This window comes from Saimiri boliviensis, chromosome X (genome assembly GCF_048565385.1).
Source record: "Saimiri boliviensis isolate mSaiBol1 chromosome X, mSaiBol1.pri, whole genome shotgun sequence".
Taxonomy (NCBI): Eukaryota; Metazoa; Chordata; class Mammalia; order Primates; family Cebidae; genus Saimiri; species Saimiri boliviensis.
Genome location: NC_133470.1, coordinates 10,386,575 through 10,410,995, shown reverse-complemented (window position 1 = coordinate 10,410,995; position 24,421 = coordinate 10,386,575). Strand labels below are relative to the sequence as shown.

General features: G+C 40.1%; 1 protein-coding gene across 5 annotated transcripts in view; it reads right to left on the bottom strand.

Annotated features, from left to right (window-relative positions):
* Positions 1 to 209: 209 nt before the first annotated feature.
* Positions 210 to 24,421, bottom strand: part of EGFL6 (EGF like domain multiple 6) — a 66,986-nt gene continuing 42,774 nt past the window's right edge. Inside the window, exons 7-12 of one of the 5 annotated variants that reach the window (XM_074391687.1) lie at positions 23,744 to 23,866; positions 14,415 to 14,741; positions 13,114 to 13,194; positions 11,643 to 11,747; positions 8,367 to 8,632; positions 210 to 585 (exon numbers count right to left, since the gene is read on the bottom strand). In XM_074391687.1, coding sequence (XP_074247788.1) covers positions 532 to 585; positions 8,367 to 8,632; positions 11,643 to 11,747; positions 13,114 to 13,194; positions 14,415 to 14,741; positions 23,744 to 23,866 — 956 coding nt within the window. In that variant the 3' untranslated portion in view covers positions 210 to 531. Of the gene's footprint in view, positions 586 to 1,864; positions 2,562 to 8,366; positions 8,633 to 11,642; positions 11,748 to 13,113; positions 13,195 to 14,414; positions 14,742 to 23,743; positions 23,867 to 24,421 lie in introns of those variants that run through there. The other 4 variants (XM_010336433.3, XM_003920315.3, XM_010336427.2 and 1 more) reach the window with 4 other exon arrangements.

Here is a 24,421-nt window from a genome sequence, read left to right as displayed (position 1 = left end):
AATGGATATTGTGTAGGCAACCATGAGTCTCTGCTGCAGATTTCAGAGGAACATGAAACTTAACTGAGCTTTATGCACTGATTTTCTATCCATAGGTAGCAGCGTTCCCAGGCCTCCTGATATCATTTCTCATTTAACATTTCTTCCTTTAGCCTAAATCAGTGAGGCACTGTCCTTCATTGTAAGTTCTCCCCTCCATCGTCCTTTCTTTTTTCTTTTTGAAACAGGGTCTCACTCTGTGGGCCAGGCTGGAGTGCACTGGCATGATCACAGCTCACTGTAGCCGCAACCTCCCAGGCTCAGGTGATCCTCCCACTTTAGCCTCCTGAGTAGTTAGGACTACAGGTGCACACCACCATGCCCTGCTAATCTGTGTAGTTTTTGTAGAGATGGGGTTTTGCCATGTTATTCAGGCTGGTCTCAAGCTCCTGGCTCAAGAGATTCCCCTACCTCCTCCTCCCACCGGGAGTTGCTGAGATTACAGGCATGAGCCACCATACCTGGCCGCATTGTCCTTTCTTCTAAGCCACGTTATGCTCTCAAATGTCCTTGGTCACTGAAGAGACAGGGGTTCTTCTTTAAGTTCTACAATATCAGAAATCACTTGTATTAGTTAACTTTTGCTTTGTAACAAACTACCCCAGAATTTAGTGGCTTAAAATAACTATTTTTATAATCTCTCAGGATTCTGTGGGCTGCTTTGCCTTAGCTGGGCAGTTTTTCATCTGGTCTCATCAGAAACACTATTTTTGTGGTTTCCATAACTAACAGTTATCCTAACAGATACAGTTACAGCCCTGTATAGATTTTGTAGCCCAGATTCTCTCGTACTAGGGAAAACCAATGTGGTCCCCACCTCATCTTAAAAGGTTGTGTGTGTTGGTTGTATTAAAGAGAATATTGTTGAGGAAGGATTAGTTAGAATTTAAGTATTTAAAAACCTTCAGGAGTGAGGTTTTAATTTTATATTAAAATTAAATTTTAAAGATTAGTAAGTGAATCACCTCTCTTTTCTTCCTCCCATGGTTCAATGCCTTAATTGCTTTAGGTAACAGAGAGCAAATATCTGGAGAACCTTTGTGTTTCTAACCCAGAATCTTAAACAGAATATCAAATTGTCCTCAAGGAATACACTCAGGATTCCTACACAGAGCTCTTCCTGAATTTGGAAGAAAAGAGGAAGAAAAAGAAGGTATCTATGTTTCTTTGAATCTTGCTACCTGCTCATCTAGTTTTAGGTAGTTCTCTGAGGCTTTGAACTCAACAATATATGCTGGCTGGGTGTGGCGGCTCACTAGTATAATCCCAGCATTTTGGGAGGCTAAGGTGAGAGGATCGTTTGAGGCCAGGAGTTCAAGACTAACCTGGGCAACATAGCAAGACCTCATCTCTAAAAAATAAAAAACAAACAAAATCCCCAATATATGTGAATCTGCTTTGCAGTTATAAGGCCTAATAAAGCAGTCATATTTTCCCATAATAGAAAGTACCTTTGGGGCTGGGTGCAGCGGCTCAACCTTATAATCCCAGCACTTTGGGAGGCCAAGGTGGGCAGATCACCTGAGGTCGGGAGATCGAGACCAGCCTGACCAACATGGAGAAACCCCATCTCTACTAAAAATACAAAATTAGCCAGGCTTGGTGGCACATGACTGTAATCCAAGCTACTCAGGAGGCCGAGGCAGGAGAATTGCTTGAACCTGGGAGGCAGAGGTTGCAGTGAAAAACCAGGTGAACCTGGGAGGCTGAGATTTTGCCATTGCACTCCAGCCTGGGCACCAAGAGTGAAACTCTATCTCAAGAAAACAAAACAAAACAAAACAAAACAAAAAAGTACCTTTAAAAAATATGAAGTAATAGTGAAAAGAATAAAAACTATATTTTTCGGAAAAGCAAATAATCATTTACATAAGTAAACAGAATCAACAACATATTTTCTTACTTAGAACAATTAAACCATGACACAAGATGATTATTTGGATATTATTATTACAAAGAATTTAAATATACAAGCTTGGTTATGAAAGATCCAGCTAAGACACTTAGGTGAAAATCTGTCTCTGATGTCATAGTTTCCAAGAAGTATCATAAAAGTCAAACAGTTAAACATTTCTCTGTGCTTTTTTAAAAAAAAATTTCTAGAAATATTATTGAGAGAAGCTCAGCAACTCACGTAGACAGATCAGATATAATGGGGAGGGAAGATAAACTGACATTTCCATATTTTATAATATAATGTGGAAAGATTCATAAATGAATGAGAAGATACAGTGATACTATATTTAAAGCAAATATTGGCATATCTTATACAAGAAAGACATCTTACAATAATATTTCTGTTGGTACATTACAATTTTTCTGCTAGTATTTCTAAAATGCCAGGGGTCCTATGATGCAATATCAAAAAACAGGGAACTGATATACAAAGTCAAATATAAAGATAGTAACATTCAGTCCTCCACAGATAAAAGGCTGTCTGGACATAAGCCTGAAACAAGCAAGACGCCATCCACTGCGATTTCACTGATTTTGCCCTTGCCACGTTCTGCTTCAAAAATGATCTAATAATGGAGAGAGAATTTAAAAATTACTTCAAACCGCTCAAAGCAATGATATAATCAAACTATTTAATAGTTGTTAACTTGTGTCCCTATTGCATAGAAACCAGCTTCAACATTGAATATATGGTAATAGATTATTTTCTAGATGCCAGGTGTCTACACTGAGAGAACTACATTTGGTGAAAACAAGGTCATAGCAAAGCCCACGTGGATTCTGAAAAACTCCATAAAGCTGAGAAGAATAAGATTTAAAAAGAAACTTTGGCATTCCCATTTAAAGAAAAGCAAAACAAAAAATAAAATATGGTTTTCTTTACAAAAACCAAGTGAGAAGAAATTTAATATTCATCACAATCATCTATTAAAAAAACTATATAGTCAAACGGATATTGTTTTGATATATTTAGATTTTGGTAGTTTATAATAGTGTAATTATTTTTCTTAAAATAGTGGTTTTTGTATTTAGAAATTACCTGGAATGTTGTTTTCATGTGTTGAAAATGTTTCGTAATATGCTGGCCGGGTGCGGTGGCTCATGCCTATAATCCCAACACTTTGGGAGGCCAAGGTGGGTAGATCACCTGAAGTCAGGAGTTTGAGACCAACCTGACCAACATGGAGAAACCCCGTCTCTACTAAAAATACAAAATCAGCCGGTCGTGGTGGTATATGCCTGTAATCCCAGCTACTGGGAAGGCTGAGGCAGGAAAATTGCTTGAACCTGGGAGGTGGAGGTTGCAGTGAGCAGAGATCGCCATGCCATTGCACTCCAGCCTGGATAACAAGAGTGAAACTCCATCTCAAAAAAAAAAGAAAATGTTTCATGATATGCTATAATCACTTTTGTCTAATGATTTATTAATAATCAAAAGAAAAACTTCTTTATAGTTTAGAAATTTCTAATATAGAGAGAACAGAGGATGAATACCAGAAAAATTATCTTCAAATTGAACACAGAATGACAGGGGACTCAAAATTAAGGATATACAGTGACTATTTTCTATTCATTCATTTATCCAAACATGTTTTAAAATAAATATGATTAAAATCAATATTTGCTGAATGAAGGTTTTATTTATCAATTTATTTTTATTTTTTTTGAGATGGAGTCTTGCTCGGTCACCCAGGCTGGAGGGCAATGGCACAATCTCAGCTCACTGAACCTCTGCCTTCCAGGCTCAACTGATTCTCATTCCTCAGCTTCTAAGTAGCTGGGATTACAGAAATGTGCCACCATGCCCAGCTAATTTATTTTATTTTATTTTTTATTTTTCGTAGAGATGGGGTTTCACCATGGTGGCCAGGCTGGTCTAACTCCTGGCCTCAAGTGATTCACCCACCTAGGCCTCCCAGAGTGTTGGGATTATAGGCATGAGCCACTGCGCCTGGCCTGAATGAATGTTTTTAAGTTTCTTCAATTGTAATGTTTTAAAAAAATAAATAATTCATGTTAATGTTATAATAAGATAAAACACTAGAAATACTGTTAAATTAACTAATTATAAAAATAATAATGGCTACAATTTATGGAGCACTGGTCCAATAACATTCACTCTTAAGAGAAGGATGTCTCCTCTCCCATGCCTCCCATAAAGAAGGGACTAGGCCTAGGGGTTTCTACAATCCTCAAAATCTGAAATAAGCAGATTTAAAGGACAGCAAAATGATCCTGATTCAAAGATGATTTGATTTACCCTGGAACAAACATTTTAGAGAGAAAAGAATATTTAATTTGGAACAGGTTATTCTTTAAAATAACATGCACATATAGCCTATCAAAATGAAATTCAACAAGCCCCCCTGTGTATAATGTGGTTACACATAGATAAAAATACATACTCACGTGCAAAGTAAAATGTGAAGTATAAAAACACTCATGTTACTGTGGTATGATTACGAATCTTTACTTACTTTCAATAAATTAATTTCCTTTTGTCATTTCTAAACTTTTAAAATTCAAACTTATATAATTCAAACTTGTATAAATTGGCATTTTAAAGAAAGATCCTTTAAGAATCATGCTCACAACAATGCCACCAGGCAACTACTCACTATCTCCAGAACCACCTCTTTTTTGCTTAATAAAGGATCACAGAATAGTTTTCAAAAATGAAGCAAATTTAGGCTTGCTGTCATCACCATATCCAGCTTTCTCTGGCTCTCCAAAGAGGAGAAATTTCAGGGGACAAATGGAGATGACAAGGGTCTATGACTGCCCACTACCTGGGCTGCTCTCTTTTGCTCTCAATCTGAGTGCATTTTCTTGAGAAGTATTGTAGACAAGCTATTACTAAGCAGCCAATGATAGCACAACTGGGTATGGAAGTTTCTTTTTCCTCTAGTCTCTTCTCAGGAGGGAACTGCTTTCAGAAAGATATACCTTTTGCACCCAAAGGAACTTTTTAAAAAAGTAGGGGTGAGCCAAACAGGCAGTACAGCCAAAGAGGCATGCTTAGAACCAGGCATCTGTTCCCTGAATTCTTCAGTTCTGAGGGGAATCTTGATGGGGAGATTTTGAAGGGTAAGCAGGCTTCCTTATGACTAATCCAGACTAAAGAATATATTCCAGTTTAGCAATGTCATGTTGGCTAATGTCATATGGGATAAAAGGTGGGTATGTCTACATCTTGGCATATGGTGGCTTTTCCAAAGACCCCTGACTGATAACCTCTGGGTAACTAGAAATAAATGTCAGGTCAATTAATTGACATGCCAATTTTGTGCTTGTTTTTCTTTTCTTTTCTTTTCTTTTTTTTTTCTTTTGAGATGGAGTCTCTCTCTGTCACCCAGGCTGGAGTGCAGTGGTGCGACCTCGGCTCACTGCAACCTTCATCTGTCAGGTTCAAGTGATACTCCTGCCTCAGCCTCCTGAATGGCTGGGATTACAGGCATGCACCACCATGCCCAGCTAATTTTTGTATTTTTTTTTTTTAGTAGAGATGGGGGTTTCACCATGTTGACCAGACTGGTCTCAAACTCCTGACCTCAAGTGATCTGCCTGCCTTGGCCTCCCAAAGTGCTGGGATTACAGGCGTGAGCCACTGTGCCAGGCCTCTTGTGTGTGTGTGTGTGTGTGTGTGTTTTTTAACTGTATTTTTACTTACTCTATTTCCCCAAAAATTAGGCAGGATTTTAATGTTCTTTTTTATCAAGGAGATTTGGGACATAATAATCAAAAGCAGACTTTTCTGGAAGACAGTCTCTTTCCTGACATTTGTTACCCACAAGCTTAACTTCCTGAGACTGTGGTTGAAGGTAGAGGGTTAAAAGGAGAAGTGGTGAGGGGAGATGTGAGATTCTCCAGTACTAGGAAGCTGCACCACTGCGTCTCCCTGGCAGAGCCCTGGGCAGAAAATGGTTGTCTGATGTCTCTATTGAGGCTAGATTCTCAGCAACAAGATTCCAACTCCAGTAAAGGTTTCTGTGTCTGGTCCTGGCATGGAAGTTGAAGAGAAGAGTAACTTCAAAGGTCAAGTAGGTACAAAAGATGTGGGTATCCATGGCCTTCATGATGAAGTAAAGATGTGCTACCCCCTTCTTAATGTCTGGGCCACTTTTAGCCTTTTAAAAGTGCAGGCTACCCTAGGGAGGGGGCTCCTACCCCAACGCTGCATAAGGAAATAGCCAAGATTGAATTTTCACCCAGCTTAATGGGATGGGGCTTTGGATTCAGAAATAATTTGATTTCGAGAAAGCAATGTGACTTACCTTTTATGCCCAAGTTTATGCAGCAAGAGTCACATCTATTACAAATGTCCACAGCCAATATGACATTGCTAAACTGGAATATATTCTTTAGACTGGATTAGTCAGCCTCCTTACCCTTCAATATCCCCCCATCAAGATTTCCCCTAGAACTGAAAAATTCAGGGAACAGATGCCTGGGTCTGAGCATGCCTCTTATGAAAGCACTGCTGTGTTTCAGTGTGATTGCTGGCTAGGCTCTTTGGTGGCGTGTCTACATAAATGTGCATTTTTAAAAAAATCACTGTTTTGATAGTATACTCGCCCTGCAAGCTACCATGTTATATAAAAAATATTCTCCATCGCATGAATTCAGTCAACATGGAAGTAATTATGAATGCTGTGCAGAGGCATGTTTCAATTTTCTAACAGGGGATGTCATCCATATATAGCATGGCCCAGTGCCACAGTCCCCAAACCATGGCCCAAACACAACAAGAAAAACACGTGGACTAGATTTGTATTGATTTAAATGTACTGCTATAAGAGTAAACTCAAATTAATGCATGTGTCATTCCTAAACAAGCACTGGCTGCTTTTACCACAGAAGGCAAGAGTGGTTAGGAAATTCACTAACTGGTACCAACATATACTTTTATTTATAGCCAAGTCTTATGACATATTTTAAATAAGATGCTCTGTTTTAATTAAAGCATGACAAGTAAATGAAAAGATGTTAAATTTGCATTAGTCATCTTTCACAAGCAAAGTATAAATAGAATCCTAATACATAGATCTACTAATTGTTCTTCCTTTTATCACCACTTCATGTGCCTCTTTTTAGCTTTCATCCTATCTTTTTCCTTCCCACCTTGACTAAACTCTTCACAAGTCTCCACAGTGGCTGCCTCCAGGCTCCAATCTCTTCCCTTTTCATCTTTCTGAAGTGTGACCTTTGGTCCTTCCCCTCCAAAGGAAAACCTCTTGTAAAGGTCACCAGCCACCTCCTGACGGGTCAAACTCAATAGACTCTTTGCCATTTTTATTCTATTGTTCTTCCTCAATGTTTCATCCACTTGACCATCTTCCTCTTAAAAACTCTGTTTCCTTTTCCTTTATTAAACCCACTGTGCAACGAAAGATTAACTCAGTAGGTCTGGGCTGTTCAAACCCTACACATTCCAAAGAAATATTTGGCCCTTGACTGGTTCTTAGGAGATAACCTCTAAGCCCTTGTAATATCCTGTTTGATTAAAACTGCCTTTGTTTACCTGAGGCCTTAGACCATGCCAGATAGTTTATGGTAACAATGTGACTTATGGTGGGAGCCTTGAGTCACATGGTATCAACTTGACCACTAGAGAGGCTGGAAACTGGATAACTAAATTCAGCTACTCAGATGATCACATGGGCTGACTGACCCGCAACAAAAACCTTGGACAAAAAGGCTTGGGTGAGCTTCCCTGGTGGGCAATACTTTGTGAGTGTCATCATGTGTGATTGCTGGGAGAATTAATAGCTGCCCATATGACTCTACTGGGAGACAAAAACTGCACGCCTGTGCCTGGTCTCTCCTGGATTCTGCCCGATCTGTTTTTTCCCTTTGCTGATTTTAATCTATACAAACTGTAATTGTGGATATAACAGCTTTTCTGACTTCTGTGTGATCCTTCTAGGGACTCACTGAACCTAAGGGTGGTCCTGGGGACGTTGACAATAGCAACTTTCTCAGTTCAGTTTAAAAAACATTAAAAAAAAAAATCACCTTCTAGCTGCCATTCACTATACTAAGTTCTGGGCATAGAATAAATGAGAATGACATTCTTTTACATACCAAGGAATGTATAACCTGATTTGGAAAGATGCTGGTGAGAGGAGCCTGACAAACAGGTCATTTCCACAGAACATGATATGCATATGCCAGATAAGTATGCCTGAGTTGTGCTAATTAATCACCTTGCCTATTCAGCTCCAGAATGTAAGTTCTTTAAGTGTAGGGAAAAAGTCTTATTCATCGCTGTATCCCTAATGCCTACATACTTCAATAAATGTTTTGTTTCATTTGTTAAATCATTGCAAAAGAATGCAAATATCAAGTTATATCATTTTCCCCCCACTTACACTTTTGGTAGCATCAGTTCCTTGATACAACTGAATTTTCCCTGTCTTCCACTTTTCATCCTTACTCGTGGTCTCCTCCCATGCCAGTACATTATTACTGTTTTTCACAAACACTCGAAGTTTCCCGACTTTGTCTCCGGCCAGCCGGTAATCAAAGAGCAAGCAGAAGTTGCTTTGGGGCTGCAGGTCAGGGAGGAGAAGTTTCAATCGGCCAGTGTCTTTCTTGTGACCTGCCAAGGCCGGAACTGCCATATAGTAGCCAATAGCTTTAAGAGACAGGGAAAAATGCACAACTAATGAGGCCATTGTAAGGAGTTTGGCTTTAATGTATAAAAAAGCTATAAAAAGTGAACAATCATCTTCTATAGGGAAAGCTGAAGTCCTTTTCATTTTGAACGTAGAAACAAAAGTTTCATACTAAAATAGACTTTAGGGATCACATAATTGAAGTCTTTTGTTATATAGACAAGTAAACTGAGGGTCAGAGGAATTTTTTCACATTCACAAAGCTTGGTAGTAGCAGATATGGGATAAGAATCTAATTAAATGATCCTTTAGCACTGCAGGTAATCTGCAGTTGATGGAGAACTTGTGTTCCAAAATTTCATTTCCATTTCGGTGATTTGAAACTTGGAATGCATTTCCCCACTGACTCAATTATATGTACGATGATCAGCTCCTTAAGTGGGTCCAGAAACTTGGAATGCATATTCCCTGCTGAGCCAATGACATATAAGATGATCAGCTCCTTAAGTGATCATCTCCTTAAGTGGTGAGATCTCAGCTCACTGCAACCTCTGCCTCCCAAGTTCAAGCAATTCTCCTGCCTCAGCCTCCCGAGTAGCTGGGATTACAGGCACACACCACCCCACTCAGCTGGTGTTTAATCCACAACACACCTGCACTTGCACTAGTGGTTTTATGGAGCTCAACTACCATGTGTAACATATCGCTCCAATTTCTGATTTAGGATGACAGGAACACTGTCCTCCAACTCCTGCAAATCTTCTAAGTATCTTTTAACCTGTGGTAGTGGACTTTTGCTCATCTCCCATCTTCAGGTTGTGGCTTTGATGAACTTGGGCAAAAAGTCTCAAAGAGTAGGCTCTGAAGAAGTTGATAAAAGTTGAAAAATTCCTGTAGAAGCCAGGAAGAAGACGCTGGGGAATGGATGGTCTTCTGCTACTCCAAATCAGAGATACTTGCAGGACCCAGGCTGACATTGCCTTAGTTTTCAATGCATCCAGAGACTGGTCTTCTTCCCCAGCTAGTAGGGTATCCAGATTTAGCAAATAAAAATATAGGATGCCCAATGGAATTTGAATTTCAGATACACTACATGTCCGAGACAGACTAAAAAGTATTCATTGCCTGTCTGAAATATAGGCATCCTATATTTTATCTGTTATCTCTTTCAGCTACATTCTCTCAGCCTCCTGAGTAGCTGGGATCACAGGTGTATGCTGCCATACTCAGATAATTTTTTCTTTTTTCTTTTTCTTTTCTTTTCTTTTTCTTTTTTTTTTTGGAGACAGAGTCTTGTTCTGTCACCCAGCCTGGAGTGCAATGGTGTGATCTCAGCCCACTGCAACTTCTGCCTCCCAGGTTCAAGAAATTCTCCGGCCTCAGCCTCCTGAGTAGCTGGGATTACAGGCACACACCACCCCACTCAGCTAATTTCTGTATTGTTAGTAATGACAGGGTTTCTTCATGTTGGCCAGGCTGGTCTTGAACTCCTGACCTTAGGAAATCTACCCACCTCGGCCTCCCAAAGTGCTGAGATTACAGGCATGAGCCACTGCATCTGTCCTATTTTTTCAATATCTTGTAGAGATGGGATCCCCCTGTGTTGCCCAGGCTGGTCTCAAACTCCTGGGCTCAAGTGATCCTCCTGCCTTGATCATGTTTCTTTTTTATATTTAGCTATACAGAGGGAATGAAAAGCTCACCTAGAGAGCCAATGGAGGTACAGGAGGAGAGGGGGTATGATTTGAATGATGTGAAAGCTGAGAACCCTGGGGTTATTTGTGAATTGAGTGTTTGTAAATAGGGAATTTCCAATGGACAGAAAACTGAACATAAGACCTAATGTAACTGTATTTATCAGTTGTGGAGGTCCTGGAATAACCTGTGGGCTCCCAGTATGATATAGCTCTGGTAGACATAAATTTAGAGACACCATCATGGAAGAAAAGAGAAACTCAGGTTAGTCATCAACAAGATAGCTCTTCCAGTGATATGGTGTTTTCAGCCTGGTTAAATTTGCCCTTTGCTTACGCTGAATCTTCAGTAAAAGTCTCACTCACACGACTGCTGTGTGAGATGTATCCCCTCTTCCCTAACCCCAAGTTCTAAAAGGAATTATTGTTAGGGGATATCTAGGTTTTCTGAGTGCATGTGAGGGCATTAAAGGAAAGATGCTGGGGAGAAATTAGTCGAGAAGAAGGATCTAAAAGAAGGATCTTTTAACTGAGGGCTGAGCCTGTACATTCCCAAAGAAATAATTTGATTGGTAAGGAACTGGAGTCCCTGAAGGTGTTAACAGTTGTCTTTAATTATTTAGTCAGTCTTCAAGAGACAGAGATTCAATCTGTGCTCTAAATGGGATCTACAAGCCAAACACGTAAAGGGATAGTTAGGGCCCATCAGTAATGTTTAAGTAGGCAATGGGAAGGGTGGGAAGTCTGCAGCTCACAGATAAGATTGAGAAATATTCAAGGACACATGGCTTGAAAGAAAACCTCAAGCAACAACAGAAGGGAAAGCCCAGTCCAGGAGTTCAGGTCATTGACTTGATGCTTATTATGGTTTTCATGCTTTGAGGGGCCACTCTACTAAAACATCAGCTTTAGGTGGAGGTTATATTTCCTTTCAAGATTTATTTCCCCCATGAAAACAAAACAAAACAAAACAAAATAAAAACTACAAGGTGCCATGACTGGTAAACTGGGAAGAAGAAACAACTTCTATCTTTTCGCGAACTCTTCTAAACTTTATACAAATCTCAACATCTCTCTCTCAGCAGAAGGAGAATGAATATGGAAGATGTTTGCTCACATACCCTTTGTGGAGGCAGGTGTGTGGGAGAGGGATTAAGTAGAATATACGCTGGTCAAATTAATCATCTATCAAGGGAGACCTTGGAAGGTCTAAAAATTTCCAAAAATGACAAGCAACCCTGCCCTGATGAGTAGTAGGAATAACAATCCGCCACTCACGGAGGGCCTTCTATACCTTCACCATATTGCAGAACATGAAATTGCCAAAGCTAAATACCATTATCTTGATCAGCAGGATTCCAGTCAAAATCATCTTCTCTATCCTGTTTCCAGTCACAGATCCCATGATCGAAGCTGCAGTCAACTGTGATATTCAAATCTGCTAAAAAGAAAGAACACATTTCATAACCTCTAAGAGCATTATGAAGATATCTAACATTTGGAGCTTTGGAAGGCAATACCTTGTTTTCAGTTGCACAGAGTACAGATCATGGCATGCCCTGTTTTAAGTTGCATCTGTGAAGCCATTCTGAACAAATTCTGTTGTGATATTAAAAAAACAAGAAAAGGCTGGGCGCGGTGGCTCACGCCTGTAATCCCAGCACTTTGGGAAGCCAAGGCGGGCGGATCACGAGGTCAAGAGATCGAGACCATCCTGGTCAACATGGTGAAACCCCGTCTCTACTAAAAATACAAAAAATTAGCTGGGCATGGTGGCACGTGCCTGTAATCCCAGCTACTCAGGAGGCTGAGGCAGGAGAATTGCCTGAACCCAGGAGGCGGAGGTTGCGGTGAGCCGAGATCGTGCCATTGCACTCCAGCCTGGGTAACAAGAGCGAAACTCCGTCTCAAAAAAACAAAAAAACAAAAAACAAAAAAACTTTGGGAGGCTGAGGTGGGCAGATCATGAGGTTCAGGAGTTCAAGACCAGCCTGGCCAACATGATGAAACCTCATCTTTATTAAGAATACAAAAATTAGCTAGGCATGGTGGTGGGTGCCTGTAATCCCAGCTACTTCAGAAGCTAAGGCAGGAGGATTGTTTGAACTTGGGAGGTGGAGGTTGCAGTGAGCTGAGATCATGCCATTGCGCTCCAGCCTGGGCGACAGGGCAAGACTCTGTTTCAAAACAAAAGAAAAATAAGGCCAGGCACTGTGGCTCAGCCCATAATCCCAGCACTTTGGGAGGCCAAGGTGGGCGAATCACAAGGACAGGAGTTTGAGACCAGCCTGGCCAACATAGGTAAACCCTATCTCCACTAAAAATACAAAAAATTAACTGGGCATGATGGCAGGCACCTGTAATTACACTGCACTCCAGCCCGGGTGACAGTGCAAGACTATGTTGCCAAAAAAACCAAAACCAACCAAACAAAAAACAATTAAAAAAATAAGTAATGGGCAAGATCCCCATGCACAAAGAGAAACAGAGAATATAAGCAATTGTTTATCAAATTCAGGCCAGAAAATAAAATCTCTCCTACCCAAATAAACCAGTGAACACTTTGCTGGAACTTTCTAATTTTTTTTTTTTTTTTTGAGACAGGGTCTTGCTCTGTCACCCAGGCTGAAGTGTAGTAGCATGAAACTACTATTTTAATACTGGCACTGTATGTATGATGTAATGATGTTTCCCTTGGGCTTTATGAGTGAAGCAGGTATTCAGAAACAATCATTTCACTGTATAAAGAAATGAAAATGACATGGACAATGTGAAAGAGCATACACTTGGGAGAAAGTGTTATTTACCTTTGTGTTCTAATTTGGAAGTTAGCGCTTTCCTTTGGACCAGAACCAGACCAAATTCACTTGCTTCATTCACCTTAGGGGCTAATAAAGAACACTTGGTCAGTTAAGAAAAACACTTAAAGCCCACATGCTCAGAAGGTATGCATCAAATGACCAAACAAAGAAGGTTAAATCATGTATTCTAATTACAGAATATATTAGAGCAGTGTTTCTGTAACATTTCCAAATAATTTGCATTGGATCCAGGTTCCTCATCTAGAACATCTTTTCCAGATACTCCCTTGAGTGAACTAAGCATCTACACTGTTGATACATCCCTTCTTACCAGGTTTTGGAAACATGCTTTTCTTTCTTTTCTTTTTTTTTCTTTCTTTCTTTTCTTTCTTTCTTTCTTTCTTTCTTTCTTTCTTTCTTTTTCTTTCTTTCTTTCTTTTCTTACTTTCTTTCTTTCTATCTTCTTTCTTTCTTTTTTTGTTGAAATTTTAACTCTCTATTAAGGCAGAGAATGTCACTGGATGCTAGTTCTTGGAGGGGTGGGCCTGTGTCTACTTTTCCTTTAGTTAGATCCAACTGGCATTTGTATATATGACCACCAGTCACAGAGCCAAGACTAGACAAGGCAAAATATAGAGGGAGCAACAAATACCCAGTCAGAAAGAATGGGAAAGTCTCAGTGTGGAGATGCAGGGTGGGTTAATATGGAAACCATCCTGGGGGACTGAGCCTTATGGTGGGTTCTGCACAGCAACCAGTGAAAACGGAGTATGGGTGTTCTCTAGTTCACACAGAAAACTTAAGCTCCACTATAAAATTTATCCTCCTACATTTGTTGATTTTGGCTTTTAAAATCATAACCACACAACTGTGAGGTTTCATTTTCTTAGACTAGGCCTGTCGAAGTGCCTTCAAGAAGTAAAAAGGTAGAGCTTAGCAGATCCACGCAGTGAGCCTCTCTCTGATTTGGGGGCATGCATTGTGGAGATCTGGGCAGCCAAACCACTGCAACTGCAGGACAAGCAGGCTGCCTTGGCTGAAAGTGAGAATAGAAGGTCTGTGTCAAATAGGAAGCCTCCCAGTTAGGGGAACAGGACTTCCCTTCCTTGGTTCCTAGAGCTGCAGGTTTGATTGGGTGTCTGTAGAAGTTGTTTGTTTCTAGACCTTACAGAGAATACTGCTTCTCAAGACTTAAGGCCCAACCCATTTTACTTAAGCTGTGAAACTGGCTTTTTGTCTTCTTTCATTTGCCAGGAGAAATTGCAATTCATTTTTCATAAAACATATAAAATAAAAGTAACACTCACAAAACACATCTCCTCGCAGGCTTCGCTCCTGCTCTATGTCATTCTTCAGGGCTTTCTCTTCTCTTTTCTTCTCCGTAAACCACTCTTTCATTCTCTCTTCATTCCCTTTTTTATCTCCATGAGAGTTCCCGCCTCTGGAAATACTCCCTTCATGGTTGAAGGGTTGCAAATTTGCCTTATGGGTAGGAGTCTTGGTGGGTTCTGGGGTGACATTTTTAATTTTTACCTTCTTTTTCATGCTGTTTTTGTGAGCAAACAACTTCTTGATTCTGTCTTTGATGGTACCAGGTGCTCTGAGGACTTCCTTCACAGAATTTTCAGGGATAGCTAAAACAAGTAAGAGGCAAGACGTTCCAAATTGGCTGATAATTACTCACAAAAATGGAGCATTTAAAAAATGCTAAAGGATAGCAAGTGAATGCTTCCAAAATGAACCCACATGAGGCTCTACCATTTGATAAATTAGGAAGAACTATATTTGTATTTGTTTTAAGCAGATCAGTGTTACGGTAATTATGTTAATTATCTTTTGTTTTGCTTCAGAGACTCCTTTAGTGAAACACCTACTGCTATCCAGTTGGGCTACAGATCCCAAAGACATGGATTTGCCAGGGTCTTCTAATATTTCTGCTTTCATTCTGGTATTCTCCAAAACTGGTATTGTCCTAGTAGCCTTATAGATTTGTCCAAATTTGATGTTCAAAGATTAAAGCTACAGCATTAGTTTGAACCATATAAGTCGTAATAATGAGCCATTTGTGACCTACAAAAACGGTGACTTGCCGGGCGCGGTGGCTCAAGCCTGTAATCCCAGCACTTTGGGAGGCTGAGGCAGGTGGATCACGAGGTCGAGAGATTGAGACCATCCTGGTCAACATGGTGAAACCCCGTCTCTACTAAAAATACAAAAAATTAGCTGGGCATGGTGGCACGTGCCTATAATCCCAGCTACTCAGGAGGCTGAGGCAGGAGAATTGCTTGAATCCAGGAAGCGGAGGTTGCGGTGAGCCGAGATCGTGCCATTGCACTCCAGCCTGGGTAACAAGAGCGAAACTCCATCTCAAAAAAAACAAAAAACAAAAAACAAAAAACAAAAAAACAACAACAAAAAAAAACGGTGACCTACGGTTCAATATACACATACCCAATTTTCTGTCCACTCCTTTCTCTCCCCTTTTTCACCTCAGTCAACCATTATTTAAAGTTAAATGAGTTTATTTATTAAATATTTCAGAGAGGCTTCTATGCTTACTATTTTTCATTTACTATTTCTCACTGCAAAAGTAAATTACTTTAAAAATATACCCCTAGATCAATTGTTCCTATCCTTCAGTGGACTCATGACCCTTGGAGGAAAAAGTGTCAAACTCAAGAGGTACAAAAGAGTTCACTTAGTCGGGGACTCTTGTCTTGTAGATGAGGCAACTGGGTGTTAAGTGACTTGCCCAAAGTCACTCATCTAACTAGGGACAGAGCTAAGATTTGGGAATAGAGCATATGAATGACTCTTTCTTTTCTTTTTTCTTTCTTTCTTTTTTTATTTTTTAGATATTTGAGACAGAGTTTCACTCTTGTTGCCAAGGCTGGAATGCAGTGAAATGATATTGGCTAACTGCAACCTCCCCTTCCCAGGTTCAAGCAATTCTCCTGCCTCAGCCTCCTGAGTAGCTGGGATTACAGGTACATGCTACCACACCAAGCTTATTTTTGTATTTTTAGTAGAGACGGGGTTTTGCCATGTTGGCCAGGCTGGTCTCGAACTCCTGACCTCACGTGATCCGCCCACCTTGGCCTCCCAAAGTGTTGGGATTACAGGCATGAGCCACTGCACCTGGCCACGAATGACTCTTTCTCAAGTCCTATTTCTATGATAGATTGGTTCCTGCTTTAAGATTAAGGTTACTTTTCTCTAGACTGGTTCAAATTCCTTGAGATCTGTAATTCAAAGATATATGCCTCCTTTTCAGGGATATACTCATGATAATTCAGAATATCCAACTGATATAAAAAAGTAATTAATTTTTTAAAAATTAAAAACACTGATCTTTAAAATCAAACATATTGCCTCACTATAAAATATCTAGGCATGTACTAATCTACTAATAAGCAAGAAAGGGTTTAATAACACCTCAATCAATTCACATAATTCTATTATTTGGAAATAGTTTAGAGGAAAATGGAACAAGGGAGTAGACACCAATTTTGATGCCTAAAAAGAGTACTATTAAAAATTGGACTGGGATTTTATTATACTATTTTTCTTGGCAATATTTTAACCTCTTCTCCTGCTTTATTCCTTCTCCATCATTTGGGTAATTCAATCCATATCAAAGTAGTAGAAAAAAAAAAAAAAACAAAGAGGAGTCCGCAATAGTTGGCGTAACCAACAGGGGAAAGAAAAATGCTTTGAAAATATATATGCTCTTAATACATTGCTTTTACTTTGGAATCAAAAGAGCAACATCTTTATTTTCAGTGAAATATTCTAGTTATTTGTCATTGTGACAGCCTGACTATAGGTATGAAACCAACAAGTAATGCATCATTACTCATTTTCCTGACCTTCAGATGGCCCGTTTTAGCTACTTTGCTAGAGGTTGCATGTTAAGTTATGACCATAATGTGTGATTATATATAGACCTTCCTCTGGAGGCCCGACTGTAATTCTGACCATGGTTGCTGGCATCTTTCCCAGTACCCAGCAAGAAAAATTAACAGGAAACCCCTATTCTCTATAAATTTCCTTTTTGCAATCAGTAACATAAAACTAAAGACCTTTAATAAATAATGAGGAAAGGGTTTCAACCCATACCAGGCAAACCTAAACATCTGCTTTCAGTTTCTGCTTTGAAGTTCAAATGTTCCTATTGAGAAGAAACAAAAACCAAAACATCATAACTTTGATAGTGTCGACAATTTCATTCTCTTAGTATGTAAAGAGAAAGCTAGGCAAGGATAAAAATGCACTTTCATGATACGCATATGCATAAGTAGATTTGGATTTATTTAGTTATTGCTGCTTTAAATTTGACATTATGATGGTTTTCTCGTAAAAATTTATTGATTATTACATCATCTTCTTGAGAATGTAAAAATGTGGGAGGCACTAGGTATGGTGGCTCAGCCTGTAATCCCAGAACTTTGGGAGGCTGAGGCACGCGGATAATTTGAGGTCAGAAGTCTGAGACCAGCCTGGCCAACATAGTGAAACCCTGTCTCTGCTAAAAATACAAAAGTTAGCTGGGCATGGTGGCGGGTGCCTGTAATCCCACCTACTTGGAAGGCTGAGGTAGGAGAATTGCTTGAACCCAGGAGGCAGAGATTGCAATGAGCCAAGATCACACCACTACTCTCCAGCCAGGGCAACAGAGTGAGACTCTGTCTCAAAAAAATAAATGTGGAGGGAGTTGCAGCAGGAGGGTCTTTGGCACATTTGGGGAACTCAGACATAAAACTTAGGTATTTCAAAGTTTTCAGGTTCACAGGCCAGTTTTTTGTAAAGTTGACAATTTCTCTTGGGAGGGATTTGAGATTTCTCCAAATACCCATGTTGTCAAACACTTCTACCAACCTGAAAACCCTAATTTTAATTTCATATCTTCGGAATAAAACTTCATAGAAGATCACTCTTACGTGAGAATATCTTACCCAGGAGGACCATGACTGACATTCACTCAACTGTGCTTAGTTTGTTAGATGTTCTATCATCTGGGAGGAGAAAAGTTCTACTAATCTAAGCATTAGACACAGTCCTGGAAGGAGGAGCTTAACCACAGATGAGGAATGTATTCCAGCATGGGATCCAGGAAACGGGAAGGGGCTAGGATGGAACAAAAGGTGAGCCAACAGAGTCTGCTGGGGAGGGCCAACTTTGAGTTCTCCATCACAGAGGATTAACCAATTGGTCATGAACACACCTGTCCTATGTTTAAGCACATAATTCTGAAGCCTAGTTTCCTGAGTTTGATTCCTAGCTCCCACATCTTCTAGCCATAGGTCCTAAAATGAAAAATTAACTTCTCTTTGCCTCAGTCTCTCCATTTATAAAGTTTGGATAAGAATAGGTTTTTTTCTGGGAGGCTTAACTGGGTGGGCACACATCGGTTACTTTAGTGTTTGGCATGTACTCAACATGTGTGCTATTATTATTATTATTATTTTTTTTGAGACAGAGTTTCGCTCTTGTTACCCAGGCTGGAGTGCAATGGCGCGATCTCGGCTCACCGTAACCTCCGCCTCCTGGCTTCAGGCAATTCTCCTGCCTCAGCCTCCTGAGTAGCTGGGATTACAGGCACGCGCCACCATGCCCAGCTAATTTTTTGTATTTTTAGTAGAGACGGGGTTTCACCATGTTGACCAGGTTGGTCTCGATCTCTCGACCTTGTGATCCACCCGCCTCGGCCTCCCAAAGTGATGGGATTACAGGCTTGAGCCACCGCGCCCGGCTGTGTGCTATTATTTTTAGCATCCATCACCAGAATGTTTAACATCTTTTCCTGACTTAGAAAAATTCCCAGCCCATACCTCCAAATTTCTAATGTTTATAATTGAAGAAAAAATGGGGATGGCCTGGTTGTACCAAAGCCCATATTCTTGAATACACACTATATAAACTGAATTAAGCCATAAGCATATTTTTAATGACTAAACAAGCTGCTTTTCAATAGAAATAATTGCTGAATTTTGGTAAGGACGGCTCTGTGACTATTATTCTTACTCCTAGCATATGCTTATTAAGCATTTCATATATTCTGGGCTGGTGCTAAACCCTTTAGATGGCTGTTTACTTATTCTGTATGAATAAATTTAATCATCAAAGCAATATCAATAGCTAGATACTATCATCTCTATTTTTCAGGTGTGGAAACTGAGGTACTGAAAGGTTAAATAATCTGTTCTCAGTCTGTAGGTAGTAAGCTAGGGAGTCAGCAATCAAGCTAAGGTAATGATTCCAGAAGCTGGGCTCCTGGCAAGCAAATGACAGTTTCCTTTCCTAAGTTGACTGTTACTCCCAAAATTGGGTATTATCTGGCATTTGATTTTCTGAGAATGAGGTGTAGCTGCTGTCTAATCAAGACCAAATTATCTGGTAGTATATTATTAATACTCATATTAGGACAATAAAACATAAACACATCTACATTTAGAGTGCTTCTTCCTTTAGGTGTAGAGAGTGGGTTAGGATAATCTAACTCTTTTTCCATGTTGTGATGTAGAGTCTGAACTTTTCAAAATGATGAACTTAATAAAAGTTGCTACATCAATGCCATATATATATATATAATAATTTTTAAAAAAATGTAGACAGAGTATTGCTGTGTTGCCCAGTCTGGAGTGCAGTGACGCTATCTCAGCTCACTGCAATCTCTGCCTCCCGGGTTCAGGCAATTCTCCTACCTCAGCCTCCTGAGTAGCTGGGACTACATGCACATGCCACCATGCCAGGTTAATTTTTTGTATTTTAGTAGAGACAGGGTTTCACCCTGTTTCTGACTGGTCTCGAACTCTTGAGCTCTGGCAATCTGCCTGCCTTGGCGTCCCAAAGTGCTAGGATAACAGGCATGAGCCACCGCACCCAGCCTATGCCCTATATTATTCAATAGCAATTTATGTGCATACAAATGTATTTTGCAATATAACATTTTATAATGCTGAATGCTAAATAGATGCAGTTCTCTCATTTTTGTTTTTATGACTCTTGTGTGTACATAAGAGTGGATTTTGGAGTATCCTTTAAGCAACAAGTGTTAAGACTTTGTTAAGATGAATTTTCAACAGTAACATAGTTGTTTATTTTATGGAGAATTAAAGGAAAATGAAAAGGGTTGGACAAGTAATATAGTGAATGACCCAAAGATAGTTTTCTTCTTTAAATAAACATTCCAGTGAAAGACTGAAGAAATAATTTAGCTGCAGAATGGATAACAAAATGCATAATTTTCAGATATTGAATAGAAGAGTGTAATGAATTTGAGTGTTCAAAGAATAAAGACAAATTTCTTTTATCCCAAAATAAAGTTGGATGGTCCAAGAAAAACAGACATTTTCTTGACACAAGAAATGTTTTTGTTGATGTGGGATTTACAATTTCAAAGCACTGGGTTACGTTATAGAAAATGCAGGCTGCAAACAACTACCTAATTGCATGCTTAAAGATGCTGCCTTCATTTTAACATTAATAATACATTGTGGTTTCAAGGGGATCAAACGACGAGGAAGAAAGATGACTCCAGGTTTACTCTGGGCTTTCAATTCTTATGCCTAGAAATAGGAGAGTGAGTACGTGGGGGTGACTTGCTCACTTATTGAAACAGATGTTTTCCTGAGGTGTTTTTTTTATATGCACAGCATTTTTGCATTTATCTTTGTGAAATTTCAGTGTGTGGCCCTTAACAAACAGCTGATCGAAATGATACTAATAACAATAACAATCGCAACTAACTTTAATGAACATCTACTATATGTTCCTGCTAAACTAAGCTCTCTGCCTGTATTACCTCATTTGAACTTCATAACGAACCCCTGCAAGACATATTTGTCTTAGTGGGGTTCCTCCCAGCAGAGCCTGAGACAAGGATTTGGGTGCAGATGGCTTATTTGGAAGGTGATTCCAGGAGGCAGAAATTGGGGAGAGGAGACAGTGAGACAGGAAAAGAGAAAAGCCAAAAGATGGTGCTTAAATGGACAGGTAATCACTGTGGGTAATTGGGGCTCAGTCCTGCTGGGGACATCTGGGAGCCAGTGCAGAGCACACCTCAGAACTGTCCCACCCTGTGAAGTGGAAGCTGGAGTATTTATCCAGAGACTCCTGTCAGAGAGAGAGCACTGCTGGAGATACACATGCAACTGTCTACTCTGCCTCGGTAGGATTAGCGAGCTCCAAGAAACTGTGGCCTGGCCTGTTACAAGAACCCACCACAGTACTACCACAAACCCCATTTTGAATAGGAGGAAACTGAGCTTAGAGAGGTTATGAAATTTGCTAAAGGTCACAGCCAGCATGGGGCAGAGCTAAGATTTAAATTCAGGCCTTCCCAACCTGGAATATACATGTTCAAATTTGGTGGCATCAAGGAGATTTGATCATGGGTCCCTTGAGCACTCATCTAACATGGAAAGCCGATTTATTCTGTCTCCTCTCTGGGGGCCTCCCAAGGTTATGGTGTCCTTCCCCACAACCTACCTATGCACAGCCCTGCATGGGCAGCCAATCTCTCCCTCTCTGAATCAAGTTTCAGAAGGACATCACTGGATATTTCTGGTTTCTATCTAGAGGAATAGAAACCATGGCATCCAGTTGCTGGACACTAAGTGGTCATTTATTCCCGTCTCCAACCCAATGCAGGAATCCATTTCAGAGCCCTCAGCCTGCAAACCAGGGGCAGTGGAATGTCCTTACTCCATGGGGTTCCCTGCTCCACTCCAAAGTACCTAGCAGCCATGTTTAAGAGAGAATGTAACCACCCACTGCACTTAGTTTGCTTGGGAAAGCCACTTTTATTTCATATTTCTTAAAATACTTACAGGCGCAATTTATGCTTTTCCATACTATATTTCCCAGACTAAATGCTGCCCTGTTCTTTTGGCAGTTCTTCACAGAATTTCATTTCCAGAATAATTTTCTTTGGTTATATTCTTTCGTACATACTCTTGTCCAGTGGTACTCAACAAGAGCCCACTGGGGTACTGTGAACCTTTTATGGGTGTAGTGCTAAATGTCTATCATGGTACATATGGTTTATTTTTGTATGACTGGTCAATACTCTGACAGTCATTTGCATCATTGGGAGCATTGGACAGACAGTGGTATGGGATGTGACGTAGGTCAGGGTATACCTTGCAGCCACATTTATTGAACATGTGGGAACTTTGCTAAGGGGTATATAAGAGAGTTGAATCAGGACAGTCAACAAGTCTAGTCACATGATGAGCCAGTGCTAAAAGGGACATGACCAGAGGGATAAATCTGGATGACTTTATTAATTTTTAAAAAATTTTCTTGAGATGGAGTCTTACTCTGTTGCTCAGGCTAGAGTGCAGTGGTGTGATCTCTGGAGTACAGGGGCTCACTGCAATCTCTGCCTCCCAGGTTCAAGTGATTCTTGTGTCTCAGACTCCCAAGTAGTTGGGATTAAAGATGTGCACCGCCATGCCTGGCTAATTTTTTTGTATTTTTAGTGGAGACAGGGTTTCACCATGTTGGCCAGGCTGGTCTTGAACTCCTGACCTCAGCTGATCCACCTACTTGGGCCTCCCAAAGTGCTAGGATTACAGATGTGAGCCGTCACACCCAGCAGAACCTGGATGACTTTAAACATTGTAAGATATTGTGTACTAGGGGAGTGACTGCACTGTAATCACAGCTGTCTTGCCTTGGAAGACATTCCTGGTGTTCACCAAGATTTCTAGTTTTCTTCTCTTTTGGAGCACAGAGCAAGTTTATTATTATTTTTGTCCCTTGATGTTAGATACTTCCAAACTTAATAAATTAAGAGCCAATGCATGGTTTTCCATGCTTCTTTCTCTGCTGTGGCAAACCGTAAGGCCTTAAATTGAGACCATGGTACCATAAGATGACGGGGCCTCTGTCAGCCTGTCCTTAAGTGACCATATTGACAAGAAATCCCTGAAAAATTATCGTTGGACATATTACATGAGTGAGAAATAAACCTTTATTGTTGCTGTAGTTATTAATAGCAGTGACATTTTATTGTTAGATGGCTGGTTTATAAATTTAAAGTTTTAACACACAGTATGAAAGAATTTATCAGCAAGAACAATAGAACTCTCTGCTATATATATTAAAACAAGTGAATCCGGGCCTGAGGATGACAGATAAATTGATCATACTTATGATGATTCAGCTTCATCATACTTTGTTTCAGTTGTGCATTCTGGAAAACATCCTGATTCACTTGGTTTAAAAACCTTTGTGGTTTCAAGCCAATGATATTTTTAGGTTTGCTTGTTACTGCACCATAACTCAGTCTGCCCTGATATATTTTCTCAGTGTCTTTTGTCCTGAAATTTTATGTTCAGTATTTGAAGTATGTTGTGGCCAGAAAGATACTAAGTACCCTTGCTCTTCTTTAAGTTCAGTGCCTACAACTTCAATGAGTATTGGAGATATGGTCCAATTAGCAAAGAAGAAAAGGCTGAGGTAGAGAGTTAAACACTATACTACACACATGCACACAGACACACACATACAGAATGAGAGTGAGGGAGAAGGAGACAAAGAAAGAAGGAAAGAAATAAAGAGAGGAAGGAGATACAGGAAGAATGCTTCATGGGGAATAGCTAAGACCTCATGATCAAATGCTACTTACCGGAACACCGAAATCCATTGCCTTTATATCCCTGCTTGCATTTACACTTGAAGGACCCTTGGGTATTGAAGCAATTGGCATGGTGGCTGCACGTATGGGAATCCATAGTACATTCGTTTATATCTAAAAAAAGAACATTCCAGTGAACAACTCTGTGGTACAGGGCTTGCTGAAAGACTGTCCCTTACACTTGATCAACTGCAGGGCTAAGCACTAAACACCCCCGACAAACCAAGCATTGCCTGAGAACTGAGAGGTGTTCAGAACTGCAGGCACATTGGCCAGTGGCCCTGGCTTTGTTTGCTACTTGGTATGTAGGGAGTGTGTTTGCTGCTCCCCCTCCCCCACAGCAATTTCATCTCCTGCTTATCAATGTTATTAAAATCTGCAAGACATTTAGGTTTTTCTCTTAACTTTTTCATCTAACTTAGAACTAAATAACAATATCAAAAAATAAATTATATATTTGGAAGGGCTTGAAACTCCTAACAAAAGACATGATCAACTAGGAACCACTGACATCATCTAACTTATAGGCACAGGCATTGTGTTCTAAGACTGCCAGGAGAAAGGGTCAGGCTGGTCTGAGCTTGTCTGCTAGGTTTAGAGGAGGAAAATTGCCAAATTTCACCCAAGTGAGAGGTTCATTTGCAGCATTCTCCACCCCATTTTCTATCT